Source organism: Colobus angolensis, unplaced genomic scaffold (genome assembly GCF_000951035.1).
Source record: "Colobus angolensis palliatus isolate OR3802 unplaced genomic scaffold, Cang.pa_1.0 Scaffold52, whole genome shotgun sequence".
Classification (NCBI taxonomy): Eukaryota; Metazoa; Chordata; class Mammalia; order Primates; family Cercopithecidae; genus Colobus; species Colobus angolensis.
The window spans coordinates 679,216-698,648 of NW_012118710.1; the positions used below are offsets into that span (position 1 = coordinate 679,216).

General features: G+C 39.1%; 1 protein-coding gene across 1 annotated transcript in view; it reads left to right on the forward strand.

Moving 5' to 3' along the window:
* The first annotated feature begins 1,518 nt into the window (after positions 1-1,518).
* The window catches only part of KAT6A (K(lysine) acetyltransferase 6A), a 122,300-nt gene continuing 104,385 nt past the window's right edge, over positions 1,519-19,433 (forward strand). The window contains exons 1-2 of the mRNA XM_011960650.1: positions 1,519-1,651; positions 1,912-2,836. Of these exons, the coding sequence (XP_011816040.1) occupies positions 2,237-2,836 (600 nt within the window). The 5' untranslated portion in view covers positions 1,519-1,651; positions 1,912-2,236. The remainder of the gene's footprint in view (positions 1,652-1,911; positions 2,837-19,433) is intronic.

Below are 19,433 nucleotides of genomic sequence, written 5' to 3' on the forward strand. Positions count from 1 at the left end.
GGCCCCCAGAGCTTAGGGTGCGGAGCTGGGCCGGGGCGATGCACCGGTCTGAACTCCTTCACGTGATTTCATTGTTAACTTGTGCTCTGGGTCTGTTTCCATCGCGTGGAAACGGCGCAGCGCCAGTCGGCGAGCTGCGGGGCTGTGCCGATCCAAGTTTTTAAAGTTTCTCGCTCTTTGAAAAGAGAGCGCGAAGACGTGTTTGGGGGTGGGGAATGGGGACGGGAAGGACTGTCGGAAGCGAGTTGCGCTCGCTCTAGCCGCTAGTGTACTTTCCGGGAGTTAAGATCCAAGGCTGCAGACGCTTGACTTTCCGAAGACCGGGAGACTGATGACAATCCCGGCCGGAAAGACAATGAGTGACTGTCACTCATTTTTTTACCTGCGAAACTTAGTCAATTAGGACGTTCGTTCCCAGCTTCTTAAACTCAGGTTGTAGCTTCTCTTTTAGTTTAGACTTAATATCTGTACAATGAGCTTGCTTGGAGTAATAATACTCTGATATCTATCCTCTTGAGACCCTCACCAAATTGAAGCATAGCTGTCCCAGGGGGCTTCTATTTAGGCAGCTAATTTAAAAACAAATCTTGGCTCAGGTTTGAATGTTTGCTTCACTCTTTTCTTTCCTATCAGGGTTAATAGTAATATCTCTTTCCGAGTGTGTATTAGTTTTCCGTTTGATTTTAATGTCACTACTAAGAATAGTTGCTGTGGGAGCCATTTGTCTAGCATTGTTTATATTGTAATGCAAATGATCTCTAGAACGAGAGCAGAAGTTCTAAAAAACACTCAGTTAAACTTAGTTGTGGAGGTAAAAGAGTTAGATTTAGAATTCAGTATTTTACTGATTAAATAAAATTGCATCTACCAGATTCTTTTGTAGGGATACTGATTTTGATTCAGAGAGACAGTACATTTGTGTTTATGTTTTATTAGTGTTCGTTTCAGGACAGCAATCTTGAATTTATATCTTTATTATTTGGGTGTCTCTTTAGACCCACAAGTAGCCAGTACATTTCTTTTTCTGTACTGTACATTTGATAGGTAGTATGTGCTTTGACCCCAGTGATTCTGGGCCTTCCTCACGTCTAGTTTTCCTGACTATGGATTACTTATACGCAGTTTGACAGTTGTGACTCTCTTCAGCATATGGATAGAAACATCTTAGTTTGGGTTAGGAGAAGCTATCAGCATATAATTCTTAAAATTTGAATGTAAGTGAATTATTGTTAAATTCAGGCAGCACTTTCACCCTAGGCTATTTTCAATAGTATTTTTGTTTCCATTAGGAAAGATTAAGGTAATACTGTACTTAAATTATAAACTGGGTGTGCATATTGTATTCATTGTTTCTTTTCACATGATCTTAGCCAAAAGGCCGAGAAGCGATCATTCTTTTCATATAAGAAATAGCTAAAATTTTCTCAATCGTTTTCTGCCTATCTTATTGACTGTTTTTGTCCACTCTGAATGTCTAGAATTTTGAAAGATGAAAGATTCACTCTTACTTTCATTGCAGGATTCTTTCTACTAATCCAGATACTTGTTGAAGTGCTGACTAGTTTCTTGGGGAAAGATGTCAAGGAAGAGTTGAAATTCCTAGACTGGTGAGCAGAGATTGCGGAGTACAGAATAGCCATCACCCCTTCTGGTTAGTGGTAGCTTAAGGTCATTCTTAGAACACTCATCGTGTTTCCTCATTGTATCCTAATTACTCATCTTTTTTTTTCTTTTGTTTTTTATCCCAGTGATTTACATACATGATTGTTTTGGAATGTTAATAGATAAGTTTGGAAATTTGCAAGGGTGCCCACTCAACACTTGCTGTTTGATTGCTTTAAGATGAGGATGCTTATTTTCCTTCGAAATAGGTGTTGGTAGAAAACTGACCTTGTTTTCATTGCTTTTCAGGCATAAGATGCACATTTTTCTGCTCTGAAGCCGGGAATGAAATATTCTTGAGTTCTTACAGCTTTATGACGAGACCTATGTGTGGTGCTATTGAGAAATTCATTGGGAAGTTGGAAGACATTTCAAACAACAGGTTGTTTTGGTTTCTATAGTACAATTGGGGAGGCATTCTGTTTTGTGAAAGGAGGAAGGACTTAGGCCAGAAAACTTGTATGCTATGGTTAACTGGTTCCCAGCCTCCGAGAATCTTGGTTTCCATGGTGTAAAACTTACTCAGCATCAGGATAAGGGATAACGACTCTATGGATATACAGAATCCTTCACCATGGTAAAACTCGCAAACCCGCTTTATACTGAGTGGATTTTGGAGGCCATCAAAAAAGTGAAAAAGCAGAAACAGCGTCCTTCAGAAGAAAGGATATGCAATGCTGTGTCTTCATCCCATGGCTTAGATCGTAAAACTGTTTTAGAACAATTGGAGTTGAGTGTTAAAGATGGAACGATTTTAAAAGTCTCAAATAAAGGACTCAATTCCTATAAAGATCCTGATAATCCTGGGCGAATAGCACTTCCTAAGCCTCGGAACCATGGAAAATTGGATAATAAACAAAATGTGGATTGGAATAAACTGATAAAGCGGGCAGTTGAGGGCTTGGCAGAGTCTGGTGGCTCAACTTTGAAAAGCATTGAACGTTTTTTGAAAGGTCAGAAGGATGTGTCTGCGTTATTTGGAGGCAGTGCTGCCTCTGGCTTTCACCAGCAGTTACGATTGGCTATCAAACGTGCCATTGGCCATGGCAGACTCCTTAAAGATGGACCTCTTTATCGACTCAACACTAAAGCAACCAATGTGGATGGGAAAGAGTGTTGTGAGTCTCTTTCCTGTTTACCTCCAGTGTCCCTTCTTCCACATGAAAAGGATAAGGTAAGAATGGCATATGCCTCCAGGTTTATAGAGCTGATGATATAGGATGCTACAAATTCACATTTCTGGGAAGTTATATTCAAGTTTTTTGTTTGGGGACTTTAGTGGAGTCATCACCTCTGGTTTTTTATTGGTGAGTTGTAGCTATGAGAACATAGATTTGTTCTGGTACTTTGAAATATTTGAAGCCTAAGATTAAAAATGTGGAATGTTAATCTTCCTAAAAGAACTTCTTTACATTACAATGAAAAAGTGGCATATGAGTTTAAAACCTTTTTTTTAAAACTTTTTAAAAATTATTTTGCTTGAGGAGTAGTCCAGCATGAGACTATAAAACTTTTAACTAAAGATTCTTACAATGCCTTACTACTGGAAGTTGATGAGCAGCCAAATCCTGGAGACTTGAATTTGAAACAAGCAGATGACTCTGAGAACCTGTCTTTTTCTATTTCCCATTTTGTTGCAGATTACTCGTTAGACAGGAATGAGACAGATTCTCATGACCCATAGGCGCAACTAAGCAAACTTAGCAATTCTTGTTTCTGCTGTTTGTATTATAGCTTTCTATCATGTATTATGGCTTTGCATATGATCAAGTCCTAAATGTTGTTATTTATGACAGCTGTAGCTGCATGGGATAGGAATACAGTATCCTGAATTAGAAGAGTTCTGGAGGGCCTGGTGCAGTAGTTCATGCCTGTAATCCCAGCGCTTTGGGAGACTGGGACAGAAGGACGGCTTGAGCCTAGGAGTTTGAGCCCAGTCTGGGCAATATAGAGACCCCATGTCCACCAAAAATAGAAAATTAGCCAGGTATGGGCACGCCTGTAGTCCTAGTTACTTGAGAGGCTGTGTTGGAGAGGATTGCTTGAGTACAGGGGTCTGAGGCTCCAGTGAGCTATGCTCTCACCACTGCACTCCAGCCTGGACAACTGAGTGACACCTGTTCTAAAAACGAAAAGAAAGATAAAGTTCTGGAGAGTTGGAAGTTTTGATGCCCAGGTGTACACTTTACTCTGTTGTGTTTTAGGATGTTATTGTGTATAGTTGAAAGTATGACTTCTTAAACAGTAAATTTTGGTGCTTAAATAGATATTTGGAGATTAGGAGAATTTTGTTAGTACCTGTTTTTTACATTGATCTAGTATCTTAGCTGTAAATTTTCTTGAGGTGCTCTGAATTATAGTTCCTTGGAGAGCAGTGATGCTTTAAGTTGCTGCACACCTTGGTAGACATAAGTAAAATGGTCTTCATTTTGCTTAAGATGATAAAGGGTACTCCTAGGGTGGAAAGATGGTAAAGTTAACATTGAATGTATTTTGAAAATTTGAGATTTGATCTAAATTTGTTGTATTATTAGCAGCCCACTGAATACCTGGAGATTTTTCTTCAACAATTGAAAATTAACAGTATTTTTCTTTGATGAAATTTTTAGAGATCTATTCTAGGGTTCAATTTTCCCTGTGAACATTGAAATAAAACATAATCTTGCTGTTATTACCCTTGAAATGATTCTCATATAGTCATGAATTGACAGAGAATCTCATTCATAAAATGGCTGTATATAATTTGAGCATTTATTAAGAGTATGTATTAAAAATTCAAGGTAGACAAGTAATTAAAATGCTTTATTCTGTATTTTAGTGCTGTAAGAAATCTTACCTGTAGAAACTTTCTTTATCACATGTGGCTGAAGTTAAATACAATGATTGGATTTCTACAATTATTAAATGATCTAACAGGTTAACTGCCTGGAAACAGGAAATAATTTATAGTTAGATCAATTCAGTGCCATACTTGTGAAGTGGATGTTATAAGTTCTTGTTAGGACACCTGTTTGCTTTTATTTATTTTTGAGTCGGAGTCTCGCTCTGTCGCCCAGGCTGAAGTGCAGTGGTGCAGTCTCACTCACTGCAATCTCTGCCTCCCAGGTTCAAGTGATTCTCTTGCCTAAGCCTCCCAAGTAGCTGGGATTAACATACACCACTATGCCTGGGTAATTTTTGTATTTTTAGTAGAGACGGGGTTTCACCTTGTTGGCCAGGCTGGTCTCGAACCCCTGACCTCAAGTGATCCACCTGCTTCTGCCTCCCAAAGTGTTGGGATTACAGGCACGAGCTACCGTGCCTGGCCTGTTGTCTGCTTTTATTGTAAATACACTTGCTTGAATTATCAATAGCTATTTTAATTTTAAAAAATATTAGCCATATAAAAATGTCATTTGAGCATATTTTTAAAAGGTAGTCAGTATAGTATAGAGCAAGACAAATCCAAGTCCTAGAACCCTGGGATTTTACTTTTGGAAGGGACCCTGAGAACTGTCCAATCCAACAGTCCTTATTTTGCAGCTGAGCTTAAGGACCTTTGTTGAGGCCATTTCATAGCACCTTTGCATTAAGAAAAGTTTAACTCAGTAGAGATGTGCTGTTTTGCTTTGACTGGAGTTCAGTGGTGTGATCTCAGCTCACTGCAGCCTTCGCCTCCCAGGTTCAAGTGATTCTCCCGCCTCAGCCTCCTGAGTAGCTGGGAGTATAGATGTGCACCACCACGCCTGGCTACTTTTTTTGTGTGTGTGTATTTTTAGTAGAGACGGGGTTTCACCACGTTGGCTAGGCTGGTCTCAACTCCTGACCTAAAGCGACCTGCCGACCTGGCCTCTCAAAGGGCGGAGATATTGGAATGAGCCACTGCACCTGGCCCCATTTGCTTTTGGAGAAATAAAGTGAGAAAAACAAAAGTGATTTAATAATTGAAAAAATGAAAAAGAAATACCCATTTGCTTACATTACTTTCCATATATAGTTTTTTTTTTTTTTTTTGAGACGGAATTTCACTCGTGTTGCCCAGGCTGAAGTGCAGTGGCACTTGGCTCACCGCAGCCTCCACTGCCCAGGTTCAAGCAATTCCCCTGCCTCAGCCTCCCAAGTAGCTGGGATTACAGGCATGCACCACCATGCCCGGCTAATTTTGTATTTTTAGTAGAGACAGGGTTTCTCCCTGTTGATCAGGCTGGTCTCAAACTCCCAACCTCAGGTGATCCGCCCACCTCAGCCTCCCAAAGTGCTGGACCGCGCCCTGCCTATAGTGTTGTTAACTGAAGTAACTCAATTTAGACATGTGGAAAAATAGAGTTTGTTTCTTTGAGTAAGTAGACTTGTATGTGTACTGATCTCTTTGGAAAACTAATTTCATGATAACATCTATTAAATTAGAGTTGATGAGCTCTCTTCTGTATTTTTAAATGGAGTCTTATTTTCAGTAGTGAATTACCTGTGTGACTTCCCCCAAAGGTATGAAAAGTTTACATTCAAAATCATAATACAGTGAATTCTAGGATGAGGGATTATTCCTTTGAACAGATTATCTCTGCCCCTTTAAAATTGTATTTTAACTATTTTCTTTTCTTCAAACTACGCAGTCAGTTTATATGCAGAATTGATGGTTTGCTGTTACGAACCTAGATGTTCTCAAAAAAAAAAAAAAAATTATCCAGAGTTTATTTGACAGTGATGGAGAAAGGAAGGTGTATAGGTCAGAAGTAGTTTCACTTTTAGGCATTAATTGGTTCAGCATATAGTCATTGAACACCTACTGTGGACCAGGCACTCTGCTTGGAACAGAAACAGTTCTGTCTTCTCTGGGATGCTAATGCAGGTATTTCTATTAACCTGACCAACTGTAAGGTGAAGATGAAATTTAAAGACTGGAGAAACCTGAGCAAGTTCCTCTTTACTTTTTCTGGTTTCAATTCTAACTTTTTTTTTTTTTTTTTTGTGATACTAACCTTTGGAAAGAATTGTATGTTAGATTTTCAGCAGTTAAGTGGTTTTGATCCTTTTGGGAGATCAACTGTGTTGGAATACGTTTAAGAGGAGTTTTTGTGAAGACATTTGAACTTTAGTGTATTCTTATCACATTGATAAGTACTGAGGAGAATCCATGGGATACTATGATTAAAAGTTTTTAGGCCGGGCCTGGTGGCTCAGTCCTGTAATCCCAGCACTTTGGGATGCCGAGGGGGGCAGATCACCTAAGGTCAGGAGTTCAGGACCAGCCTGGCCAACATGGTGAAACCCTGTCTCTACAGAAATACAAAAATTAGCCTGGCATAATGGTGGGTGCCTGTAATCCTAGCTACTTGGGAGGCTGAGGCAGGACAGTCACTTGAACCTGGGAGGCGGAGGTTGTAGTGAACCTAGATTGTGCCTCTGCACTACAACCTGGGCAACAGAGCAAGACTCCATCTCAAAAAAAAAAAAAGTTTTTAACCCATGTTATAAGGGAAATTTTTGAGCTAACTTTAGAGTGTGGTAGTTCATGGTGAGTTTATTTATTTGTTTATTTACTATGTGCCAGGCGTTACTTTAATGCTGTACGTATATTAACTCATTTAATCTTCTAACATAACTAGCTACTGTTAGGTTAGCTAGCTATTAATAAGGTAACAGTACTAGCAGTGAAATAGGTACTTTTATTTTACAGGTGAAGAAACTGAGGCATAAAAGAGATTTCAGTAACTTGCAGAAGTCACACAAATATTAGGTGGCAGAGCTAGGATTTGAATTTGGGCAGTCTGGCTCCAAATTCTTTCTAATAGCCATACTGACCACCTCTTAGGAGCAGTAACGTGTGATGGCTATCACTGCACTCAAGTACAAACTCGTGAATGTCCTTGGTGTTAACTTCATAGCACATTTCCTAATTGTAAAAGGACAAATTCCCCACTCCCCTTCATTGTTTGTGCCCATTTTTCTTTTTTGCAGAACAGATTTGAAAACTCACTTTGGACCAGTGATAAGAATGTGTTAGGAACCAAAGATTATGAGTAATCTAGTTTTGTATATCTGAGGTCCATTAAAAAAAGTTTTTGCCTACATGCCGTTTTTTTTCCCTTAAAGATAATTTCTATGCTTACTAGTTTTCATTTCAGTTGTCACTAACATTTTCTGATAGGCATGGTGGGGATCAGTTGTATGGCTATACCAGAGTGCTTTAATTTGGGACAGAAATACTGCTTTCCTTGAATCATGGGATTATAGGTGAGGAGAATAGTGTGTAACTGGCTTAAATAGCAACTTCCTCCTTGTAAATTTCTTTTTGATATATAGATATTACTGTAAGGTAATTTGTTCCATTTACTTCACTTATTCATTATTTATTTAGCAAACATTTGAATGCCTGCCATGAACAGTGGATTTAGGACTTAGGTCCTGTGAGGGGATTAAAGCAGACAGAATAGAGATACAAAATACATTTTTTGAAAGCCTTTTTTAGTTTATGAACTGTTAATTTTTTTGTATTATTATTTTTTCATACCAATTAAGTGTCATGACTTTGAGAAATAATTAGATGTTTAGTGGGTAAGGCAATTATTTGAGATTGTGATGGTCCATTTAAAAAATTATCTTTATATAGTGAGTCTTGGAAAGATTCAGTTTCCTTCCAAGAATAATTTTCACCTTGATTTCAAACTTCTGAGTTCGTTTTACACACTGACATAATTTACTTGAATATATATAGTTTGTGTTCTGTATTACTAGCCCAGAAAAATATTCTCTTTCATGGTAATCAGCCAACTCATTAAAAGTGTTGTTATTTGGTGGCATAGTATTTTGGAACAGAATTATAATTTGCTAAAGCATTCAGTTGGAAAGGGAAGAGAGGTATTGTCAACTAATGTTATTGTTCAGGTTACTCCCAGCTGGGTAACCTGGAGCAGAACGATCCAATGATAAATCTCTTTCCTTTCACTCTAAGTTACATCTCAATATGGTCAACTCTTAGTAGAGTCAAAATTATTTTGTTTTATTGGAATTTATATTTTAAATTATAGAGTAAGTAGAGCTGGAATTTGACTGGAATATATAATTTAAATTTTTGATGTAGAGATACTGATTAAAATGTGGATTTTTTTTTTTTGGGAGATGGAGTCTTGCTTTGTTGCCCAGGCTAGAGTGCAGTGGTGCAACCTCTACCTCCTGGGTTCAAGCGATTCTCCTGCCTCAGCCTCCCGAGTAAGCTGGAATTATAGGTGCACGCTATCATGCCCGGCTAATTTTTATATTTTTAGTAGAGATGGGGTTTCCACCAGGTTGGCTGGGCTGGTCTTGAACTCCTGACCTCATGATCTGCCCGCCTTGGCCTCCCAAAGTGTTGGGATTACAGGCGTGAGCCACCGTACCTGGCCAGGGATATATTTTTAAGTTACTGAAAGTTAAGAGTGATAAAGTTTTGATTTAGCTATTTGGAAATGACCTTTATAGTAGAGTTGTTTCACATTTTATATGTTAGAATCATGGTATTTTATAATTGTTAACCAATGTAAGCTTGGAAATTTCAATTTCAGATTCTTGCTTTGATACTATGTAAAAAGGCAATAAATAGTTGTCCATGCTGTTAAGTTCAGGACTACATGGACTGCTTGACAGAATGATTGTTCACTTTGGAAAACAAAAAAACAAAACATCTTCTGAAAGCAAAAGATAAAATATTGAGGATACAGTGATGTGGAAAACATAGATATTATAATATTATCACGTATGAAATGGATTGATCTCAATAATTGTTACATTTAATAAGTTAAATATTTTTTATGACATACATTTCTTTTTTTTTTTTTGAGAGTTCAGTGGCCTGATCTCAGCTCACTGCAACCTCTGCCTTCCAGGTTCAAGCAATTCTGCTGCTTCCCCCACCTGCCGGCTGTGATTACAGGCATATGCCACCATACCCACCTAATTTTTGTATTTTTAATAGAAACAGGGTTTCGCCATGTTGGCCAGTTCTGTTCTGGAACTCCTGACTTCAGGTGATCCGCCCACCTCTGCCTCTGCCTCCACCTCCCGAAGTGCTAGGATTACAAACGTGAGCCACCACGCCCGGCCCATGCTGTACATTTCTGACATCATTGTTTATACCATTTGTTTGTGACTCCAAATGTACCAGGAGCAGTGGGCTAGAAATAAAAATTTGTTACTAACAAGTCATTGAGGTGGATTAATTGTAAATCTGGTTAGGAATTAACTTTGTCTCAGCAGATTTATTCTTTAAAAATTCAGAAATTGAAAAATAACCCCGAGATATGTTGTAAAATAGTATCTATTTAAGTACAATCAGCTGTACAGTTGTTTTTTTTTTTGAGACAGAATCTCACCCTGTTGCCCAGACTGCAGTGCAGTGGCGCATCCTTGGCTCACTGCAACCTCTGCCTCCAGGTTCAAGCGATTCTTCTGCCTCAGTCTCCTGAAGAGCTGGGATTGCAGGCATGCGCCACCACGCCCGACTAATTTTTGTATTTTTAGTAAAGATGGGGCTTCACTGTGTTGGCCAGGCTAATCTTGAACTCCTGACCTCAGGTAATCCACCTGCTTTGGCCTCCCAAAGTGCTGAGATTATAGTTGTGAGCCCCTGTACCTGGCCAAGTGTACAGATTTTTTTGATCTTCTAGCTCAATGATTTTTGGTAATTTTCAGCCCATGACACACCCCGAAATAAAACTACTGAGCTACTAAAGCTTGGGTTAGCCATTACTAATCCAAAGTTCTATACTAAATCAATTTTTCTTTTCTTTCTTTTTTTTTTGAGACAGAGTCTTGCTCTTGTCACTTAGGCTAGAGTGCAATGGTGCGATCTCGGCTCACTGCAACATCCACCTCCCAGGTTCAGGCGATTCTCGTGCCTCAGCCTCATGAGTAGCTGGGATTATAGGCACCCGCCACCACGCCCGGCTAATTTTTTGTATTTTTAGTAGAGACAGGGTCTCGCCATGTTGGCCAGGCTGGTCTCGAACTCCTGACCTCAGGTGATCCACCTACCTCGACCTCCAAAGTGCTGGGATTACAGGTGTGAGCCACCACACCCAGCCACCAATTTTTTTTATACTTACAACCTAGACATTTTTCTAGCAACTGAGTACTTTACTCTTTCTTGGTCTACCTTCCAATTGGTGACATAAAAGAAGAAATTAATGAACACATCAGGTACCACAAATGGCTTCAGGAATAGAAATCTAGAGGATCTAACCATCTTAACTTCGTTTTTTCTTTGCCCTGTATCAATAGGCTAAGGGAATGTAAAGAGTTGCTTATAGAAACCTATTAATAGCTAACATTTGTTAAGGGCTGATGATGTGTTGGAGACTTTTTTCTTTAAGTGCTTTAACATGTACTTTTCTTATTGAAGTCTCAAAAGAACTCTATATGGTTAAGTTTTATAGGCATATGATGTTTATTTAATAGGTATTTAACAGTATTTAATAATACAAGTTTTCATTATGTCTTATAGAAAACTAAATGGAAAATGAATATAAGGAAATACAAAATACATTGTTTCTTTTTTATCCTTGCTGCCTGTTTTTCTTTGGTTCATCCTGGACATGTGGGCCAATACTTTTTTTGTTACACTTACGTTTAATACTAGGAGAACAAATACATAACAGGAACTGTGATGAATCTGCAAAGAAAATTTATATCATTCAGTCTTCTTGAAGCTGTAAGAATCTCCTTAACATCTTTTAGAGTTATTTTCTCTTTGCATTTAAAGTTTTAGAGAAAGTATATTTGTCCTACCGACTTGGTTCGTAGCTATGTAAGAGGACTGAAATCTAGGTGCCAAATTTGCTGGTTTAAATAGAATTAAAAATTTGTTTTTTTCTGGTGACCTGGAGAGTGTTTCTTAAAATTATAATAATGAGTACTTTTCATGCTCTGATTTATGTATAGGAATTATTAAGAACTTCATTCTGATAAAGTTGTTTACCAATTGGCTACTCAGGGGTGGAGTCATTTCACAAATGATTTGCAGCGAATGAATTAGACCAGGAGTAACTTCACCCTTCTGCTTGTCCCAGCTGGAGCAGGATTAGGACTCATTCAGCTGCAGCTGGTTCCCAGGAAAATGAAAGCAGTTCCTTCTGGTTTTTTCCTTTCACATGAAAGTCATAGTTCCCAGCAGATGGCTTTCATCAGCCCTGTACATGTATCTTTAAATTCAAGGCCAAGGAATTACTTTCAACTTCATTAGGGAACAGGTGAAGAAACCGTTTGTAGTGTGGCACTGTTTTGTTAGGGGTTGAAATTAAGCATAGAGATTACAGTAGTATGCCATTCTGGGTCAAAATAAATTTTAACTGTCAGCAATTAAACAAAATAAGACTGCTAAGGAAAATTTAGTCTCGCTGTAGTGTTGATTGAGGTATCTTTTATGGTTTAATTCTATTATACTTATAAAATACAGATTATTAGAAAAAAAGACTTGTATCTTCTGCATTTTATTGAATTTTATTGAGCCAGTAGCAATCTTGGATCACAGTGATTCTAATCTGATTTCACAAATAATAGGGAAATTTGAGAGCCAAAGACATTGAAATGTCTTGTCCAGTGCCACACAGCAAGTTAATACCATCTGGGAGAACTGGTCAGGCCCTTCTCAGTTCTGTGCTTTTTTCATTATGCTGTTGTACTGCTTTATGGCCTTAGAGAGCAGTGAGCCTAAAATAATTTAGTTAGAATTCTCTTCCTTAATGGAAACCATAGAATAAACCTTATCTAGAGAATTTTGGTGATATTGTAAGCCACAAGTATATAAATCTGCTATTTCAGTGTGTGAAAATAGCTATATACTCTTGTTAGAGTTTTGAAACAACTTTTTGGGAAAAGACTGCTTTCTTATGGCCGAAATGAGAGGAATCAAGGTTTTCTTAGGTTGTTGGCTAAATATTAGAAGAGGAACATGTTGAGCTACCTTAATGCTGGAAGAAAAAGTACTCCTTGAGTTTTGGAAAAAAAAGTCAATTTAAAGGTAAGTCTAATTTTCAGTAGGTCTACAACACAAATGACCTCTGAGTGACTTGGAAGTTGGTTAGAATTTAAAATTCTTGAGACTGAGCTAGAGATAGCAAGGTACAAACCTTTCTATTGATGAAGTAATTTTTACCAAAGACGTTAAATATAGGTGGACCAAAAGTATATAGTCTAGCACTTCTATAAACATAGTGTCTGGGAGGAGCTTGAAAGATTTGTAATGTTACCTGTAAACAGACCATGTGGGGAAGACCGCAGACAGCACCTCACTTTTTCTTTATTGGTCTTTATGACTAACACTTCATCTCTGCATCACTTGTGTTTTGTTGTAAAACTTAACAAGTACGTTAGAATAGTGGCAAATAAAGGTTAAGATTGAGGACAGTTATTTGTAAAATAACTGGGCGATTTTAAGATTATAGGTGTAACTTGTTAAGAAGAAGATAACTGGTGTGGAAATAAAATCTGGCAGCCAAAAAAAAAAAAAAAACTTTTAATGTGTGAAAGAATATAATAGTTGCTTCCTTTGCCATTTACCATTTATGTAGAATAGGTGATTCCACAGATCTAGAGGTGTTGTCAGACTTGTACTATGGGCTGCATTTTCCTCCAGGGAATTGTGAACTGTAGTTGACCTGGAGAGCTGCTAAGTGTTGGTTTTCAGTTCTTTGAGCTTAGTAAAGTCTAGGTTCCTTTTTTCTTAGTCATTGGGTACAGCGAGGCATTTAACTCCTGAGTTTTCTAGAACCTTTAACAGAACTCTAAGAAGCATTATTATTTTTGTGTGTGGAGTGTGATTCTGTACTTTAATGGTTTCCTAATTTTTCTATTCAGGGCATCTTTAAATATCTTAGTATTTAGACCCTCTTTCACCATCTTCCTGCCTTACTTTTTTCCGTGCCACTCAGTTTTTCTTTAATTCTGTAATACAAGTCCAAAGCCCTATTCTTTGGAAAGCAGTGGTTTCTGGCACTAACTTCACTTTAGCATTACCTGAGGAAGCTTAAAAAATAAAAACCAAACCAGTTAAATTTGACTAGTACTGAGGCCCAGGTTTCAGTTTTTTTTTTTTTTTAGAATGTTTATCTGATGTGCAGTTGGGGTGGAGAACCATTGCTCTAATGCTTAGAACAAACATCTCTGTAGTGGGGACTGGCTGAGAGTCAGGAGACAGAAGAAGCAGGTACTTTTTAGCCTCATAATTGACATTCAAACAAATAGATGAAATAGCATACTTCACACATACCCTCATGAACACACTGTGGACCCAGGACAGTGTACTTCTGGAAACATACATTCTGTTTTATTGTCCTCCCTGGCTATAACTGCTCTAATCTTCCACCTTTCTTTCTCCTTACCCTCACTGCTTTATCTCATGAAGATCTTTTGTGGTATATAGTTGCGAGAAAGTTACCTGCATGATTCCGACAGGTGCCCTCCCATCACTCTGATGCTGTTCTCATTGCTTGACCTTATGGCACATCCTCACTCAGTCACTACTCCTGCATCATGTTGGCAAACTCCAGCCATTTACCTTCTCTGCTTTTCTTTTTTTTTGAGACGTAGTCTTGCTCTGTCACCCAGGCTGGAGTGCAGTGGTGCGATCTCTGCTCACTGCAGCCTCCATCTCCTGGGTTCAAGCGATTCTTCTGCCTCAACCTTACAAGTAGCTGGGATTACAGGTGCCTCCTACCGCACCTGGATAATTTTTATATTTTTTTAGTGGAGATAGGGTTTTATCATGTTGGCCAGGCTGGTCTCGAACTCCTGACCTCAGGAGATCCGCCTACCTCGGCCTCCCAAAGTGCTGGGATTGCAGGCGTGAGCCATTGTGCCCACCCTGTCTGCTTTAACTTTGGGGGAAATCTCATGACCATGTGGTGGTGGGATGTCACTTACAAATTTGTGGTCTCCAATCTCAACTCTACCCTCTGTCTGAAGATGTATGTCTGTGTATAGTCTCTTCTGTCTGCAGAAATTCAGTATTTCCTCTCACCTTTTTTTTCTCATTTTCAGTAGATACTCTCATATGCTACATCATAGAGATAATGGAATCTGTCCAATTGAGTTCGTTGAGTTTATACCCCCTCATGCTGTCCTAAATACATCTGTGCTTATTTCTGCCCCCTTTGCTACCTTCTCATAGGACAGTGAAATAAGTGTGAAAGGCTCATCTCTCCATTCTTTTTCAGGACCCCATTCTCTCCTACCTCAGGGGCCATGTGCCATCAAAAGTAGTCACATCTTTTGACTCGATCTTTCTCTCTCACTTCTTAGTCCTTAGCCAGTGGAAGCCTCTCCTATTAGAGTAAAAACAACCAAAAAACAACTGCAGATCCTTCTTTCTGTGTATACCCTGTCTGTTTCTTTTCATTTTTAAACTTCTTGAAAAAAGTCTATGTTCATTCCACGTCTGCTGCAATCTGGCTTTTGGCCCTAGAGCAGCACTATTTGAAACTGCTCTTGTGGACAGTTTTCAGTCTTATTTTACCTGAGCTCTCAGCTGCATTTAGGGTTCGTTGACCATTCATTCTTCCCTTTACTCTGGGATAATTCTTAGATGTCTCCCCCGTCTTCCCATCTTTCTGGTAATTCTTTTGCAGTTTATTGACATTTTATCTTTTGCCTGTATCCTAGATGTTGGATTCCCTAAGGTTCTGTTCTTCACTCGTTTCTTATTGTTTCAACTTTCCTGAGTTGTCTCTAGACCTCTGTGTTCTGTACTGATGACTCTAATTTCGTATCTTAATTTGAGAGCTCTCTTCTGACCTCTGGACTTGTGTATTACATTGTGTAGTATTTTATGTATGCTGCCAGGCTGACTTCAAGAGCTGTGTTCATCTCCATCCTGAATATATCTGTACATACTTGCATCATAGCCCATTTTACATACTATTTTTTTAGCCTGTCTCCTATTAGTGAAGTTAGGTTCTTGTTTTTCATCTTTGTGTTTCCATCTGTCTGGCAGTATCTGGTTGTTTTGTTTGTTTGTTTGTTTTCAATTAAAAAAATTGTGTAGTATATCAGATTCACGATGGCTCAAATGGAATTTATCAACTTCCTTTAGCTGGCTGTCATTTCTTATGGTGGTAAGAGCCGTTGCCATTGACTCTGATGCTTAAAATGGAAACTTTGGTGTCATCTTCCATACCTCACTTGTCTGTCTTTTGGATTCAGTTCTGTTCCATCCTGTCTTCTGTCTTATACTTTTTTTTTTGAGACGGAGTCTTGCTCTGTCGCCCAGGCTGGAGTGCAGTGGCTGGATCTCTGCTCACTGCAAGCTCCACCTCCCAGGTTTATGCCATTCTCCTGCCTCAGCCTCCCGAGTAGCTGGGACTACAGGCGCCCACCACCTCACCCGGCTAGTTTTTTGTATTTTTTAGTAGAGACGGGCTTTCACTGGGTTAGCCAGGATGGTCTCGATCTCCTGACCTCGTGATCCGCCCGTCTCGGCCTCCCAAAGTGCTGGGATTACAGGCTTGAGCCACCGCGCCCGGCCTGTCTTATACTTTTTAACATCTCTTATTTAACCTCTTCTGTATTCGAGGTCCTCTGTTAGAGCAGGTCCTCATCATTTCTCTCCTGATTACCTTAGTAGTTTCTTCCCATTGATTTTCCTTCCTCCAGTATCTTCTTTGTCTAGTCCACATTATTGCCAAAATGATCTTATTAAGAAGTGATGAAGAACACAGGCACAAAGACCAGACCATCTGGGCTTTCTATCCCACACTGGGACTACTTGCTTTATGACCTTGGGTAATTTGCTTAACCATTCTTTGCCCCATTTTCTTCTACAGAATGGGAATAATACAGTACTTACAGTGAAGTTGTGAGAATTTAATGAGTTAATATATATCTGGGCTAACAGAACTTTGTACAATGATAGAAATATTCTGTATCTGTACTGCCCTCTGTGGTAGCCAGAGCCGTGTGTAGCTATTGAGCTCTTGCAGTATGGCTATTTGAGGAAGGAGCTGACTTTTAAATTTTATTTAGTTGTAATTTAATTGAAATAGCCACATATGGCTAGTAGCTGCTATAGTGGACAGTACAGAATATGTAAAGTCCTTAGAAATAGTGTTTAGCACATAAGTGCTCCGTAAATGTTAGCTATTATTACCATTTTTCTAAAATTAAACTTCTCTGCTTAAAATCCTTCAGTGCCAAATTCTGCAATATAGTATATTTGAGTTGTAACCCATTCCCCTGTGTTGCTCCAGACTTGTCAGTTGCCACTTCTTCATAATGCCCTCAGTGTTCCACTATACCAGTTCTCAAAGTGTGGATGTGGAGGACTAGCACCAGCAATAGTGTCCCCCAAAAACTTGTTTGAAATGCAGATTCTTGAGCCATATTCCAGGCCTATTCAATCAGAAACTGAATTTGGGGGCTTTGCAACCCATATGCGAATAAATCCTTCAGGCGATTCTGATGCACACTTAAGTTTCAGAGCCATTGTATTGCATCAGTCTCCCTGCAGTTCTTCAGATCTGCCTTGTTTTTCCTTGCCCCTATATTTTTCTCCTGACTGGAATGATTATTATCCATTCTTTCTTTCTCATTAATTAGTGCTTCAACCTTGCAGACTTAGTTTAGTCAAGTTTCTTTGTTTCTTCCACCTTATCAGCCTGCTCCCAGGCTGACTTCAAGAGCTGTCTTCATCTCCATCCTACATATATCTGTACACACTTGCATCATAGCCTATTTTACATAGTATTTTTTTAGCCTGTCTCCTATTAGTGAATTTAGGTTCTTGTTTTTCATCTTTGTATTTCCATCTATCTGGCAGTATCTGGTTGTTTTGTTTGTTTTTAATTTTTTTTAATTAAAAAATTTTTAAGTGTTTTGTTTGGGTTGTTTCAATGTATTAAGCATCTTCCAGGGACCGGCACAGTGATTAGGAGTGACAGAGGAGGTAAAGCAGACATCGTCTCTGTAATAAATACACATGGTGATAAGTGCTCTGATGAAGTAAAATAGAGCACTGTGAAAACACAGAGGAGAGGGTGGAGAAAGTCAGGGAAGTCTGTTCAGAGGAAGTCACATGTGAGGTAAGTGAAGTGGGGAAGCAAATGGGCGGGGTGGGAAAGAGAGTAGTTCCTGAAAAGGGAACAGCATGTACAAAGGCCTAGAAACAAAACATTGTATGCACGCAGTAACTGTTTAGTTGGATATGAATTTTAAAAATCACATGTCTAACTTTTAGCTCTCGGTTTAGAAGACACCACCCTTCCCAGCAAACATTGCATTTTATATGCTTCTGTATTTTTAAAGCAGTTTTCATACTTGATATCACACTTTGAGTCGATGGTTATGGTGTGATAGGGTAACTTCCAAGCCAGAAGGATACATCTTTTTACTTATTGCCTTTTAAAGCAGAAAAAAGGATTTGTTTTGTCTGAAAATTATTCTACAGGGCTAGGAACACATCAGTGGTAACAGAAGTAAACACATTACTCTTACTGAGTAAGAATAGCCAAGGTTTGGCCGAGCATGGTGGCTCACGTATAATCCCAGCACTTTGGGAGGCTGAGACGGGCAGATCACGAGGTCAGGAGTTCGAGACCACCCTGGCCAACGTGGTGAATGTCTGTACTAAAAATACAAAAATTAGCCGGGCATGGTGGTAGGTGGCTGTAATCCCAGCTACTCGGGAGGCTGAGGCAGGAGAATCGCTTGAACCTGGGAGGCAGAGGTTGCAGTGCGCTGAGATGACTGCCATTGCACTCCAGGCTGGGCAACAGAGCAAGACTCCATCTCAAAAAAAAAAAAAAGCCAAGGTTTTAAACAAGCTTTAGACCATTGAGAAAGCATATCATTAGGAAGGCTGAAGGCAGCCAGCGTGCCAACCACAACTGTTGTCACTTTTTTAGCCTCCCTCTGTATTGGCTCTTCTTGCTCTTGTTGCTGCCATCCCACACTTCCTGTTGTTCTCATTAGCCCTCCATTGTAAGAGTAACGTGGCATTGGTTAATGTGCCGTGCAAGCTCCAACTATTAATTTGCTACTGAATATTTCCTTTTGTCTCTTTGAGACTTTATGTAACTTTTAGTAAAATAAAAACTCACCTTTTGCTGTCTTTGAATTCTTTGCAAGTGGGTTGTCTTCGTAATTTATTAACTTTGAAAGAAGACTGATAAAAATACAGTTTTGTTTCTCATAACTTTAGCCAATTGGGACAAACCTAGAGAAGAAGGAAAAAGGGAAATACGATCTGTTCCCCTAAAACTTTATATGGATGGTAATATTGAAATATTTCGGATATTGAAGAATTTTGCTTTCGCATACATACATTTTTTGATGTAACAATTTTGTACAGAGGTACAAAAGATAGGCAGTCCAGATGCTATGATCACCAAATTTTACTTAGAATTATATAGTTAAGGGAATAAATGGAAATAGAGCCTAGGGTCTGTTCAATCTTAGTACTCCTTCAGCCACATCAAGCTGCCTGTTGTTCAAGACTACAGTATTTCATGAAAATGGCAAGCATTAAAAAACAAGTACGGCTAGGTGTGGTGGCTCATGCCTGTAATCTTACAGACTTTGGGAGGCTGAGATGGGTGGATCACCTGAGGTCAAGAGTTCAAGACCAGCCTGGCCAACATGGCGAAACCCCATCTCTACTAAAAATACAAAAATTAGCCAGGTGTGATGGTGGATGCCTGTAATCCCAGCTACTTGGGAGGCTGAGGCAGGGAGCATTGCTTGAACCTGGGAGGTGGAGGTTGCAGTGAGCCAAGATCATGCCACTGCACTTAAGCCTGGGCAACAGAGCTAGACTCTGTCTCAAAAAA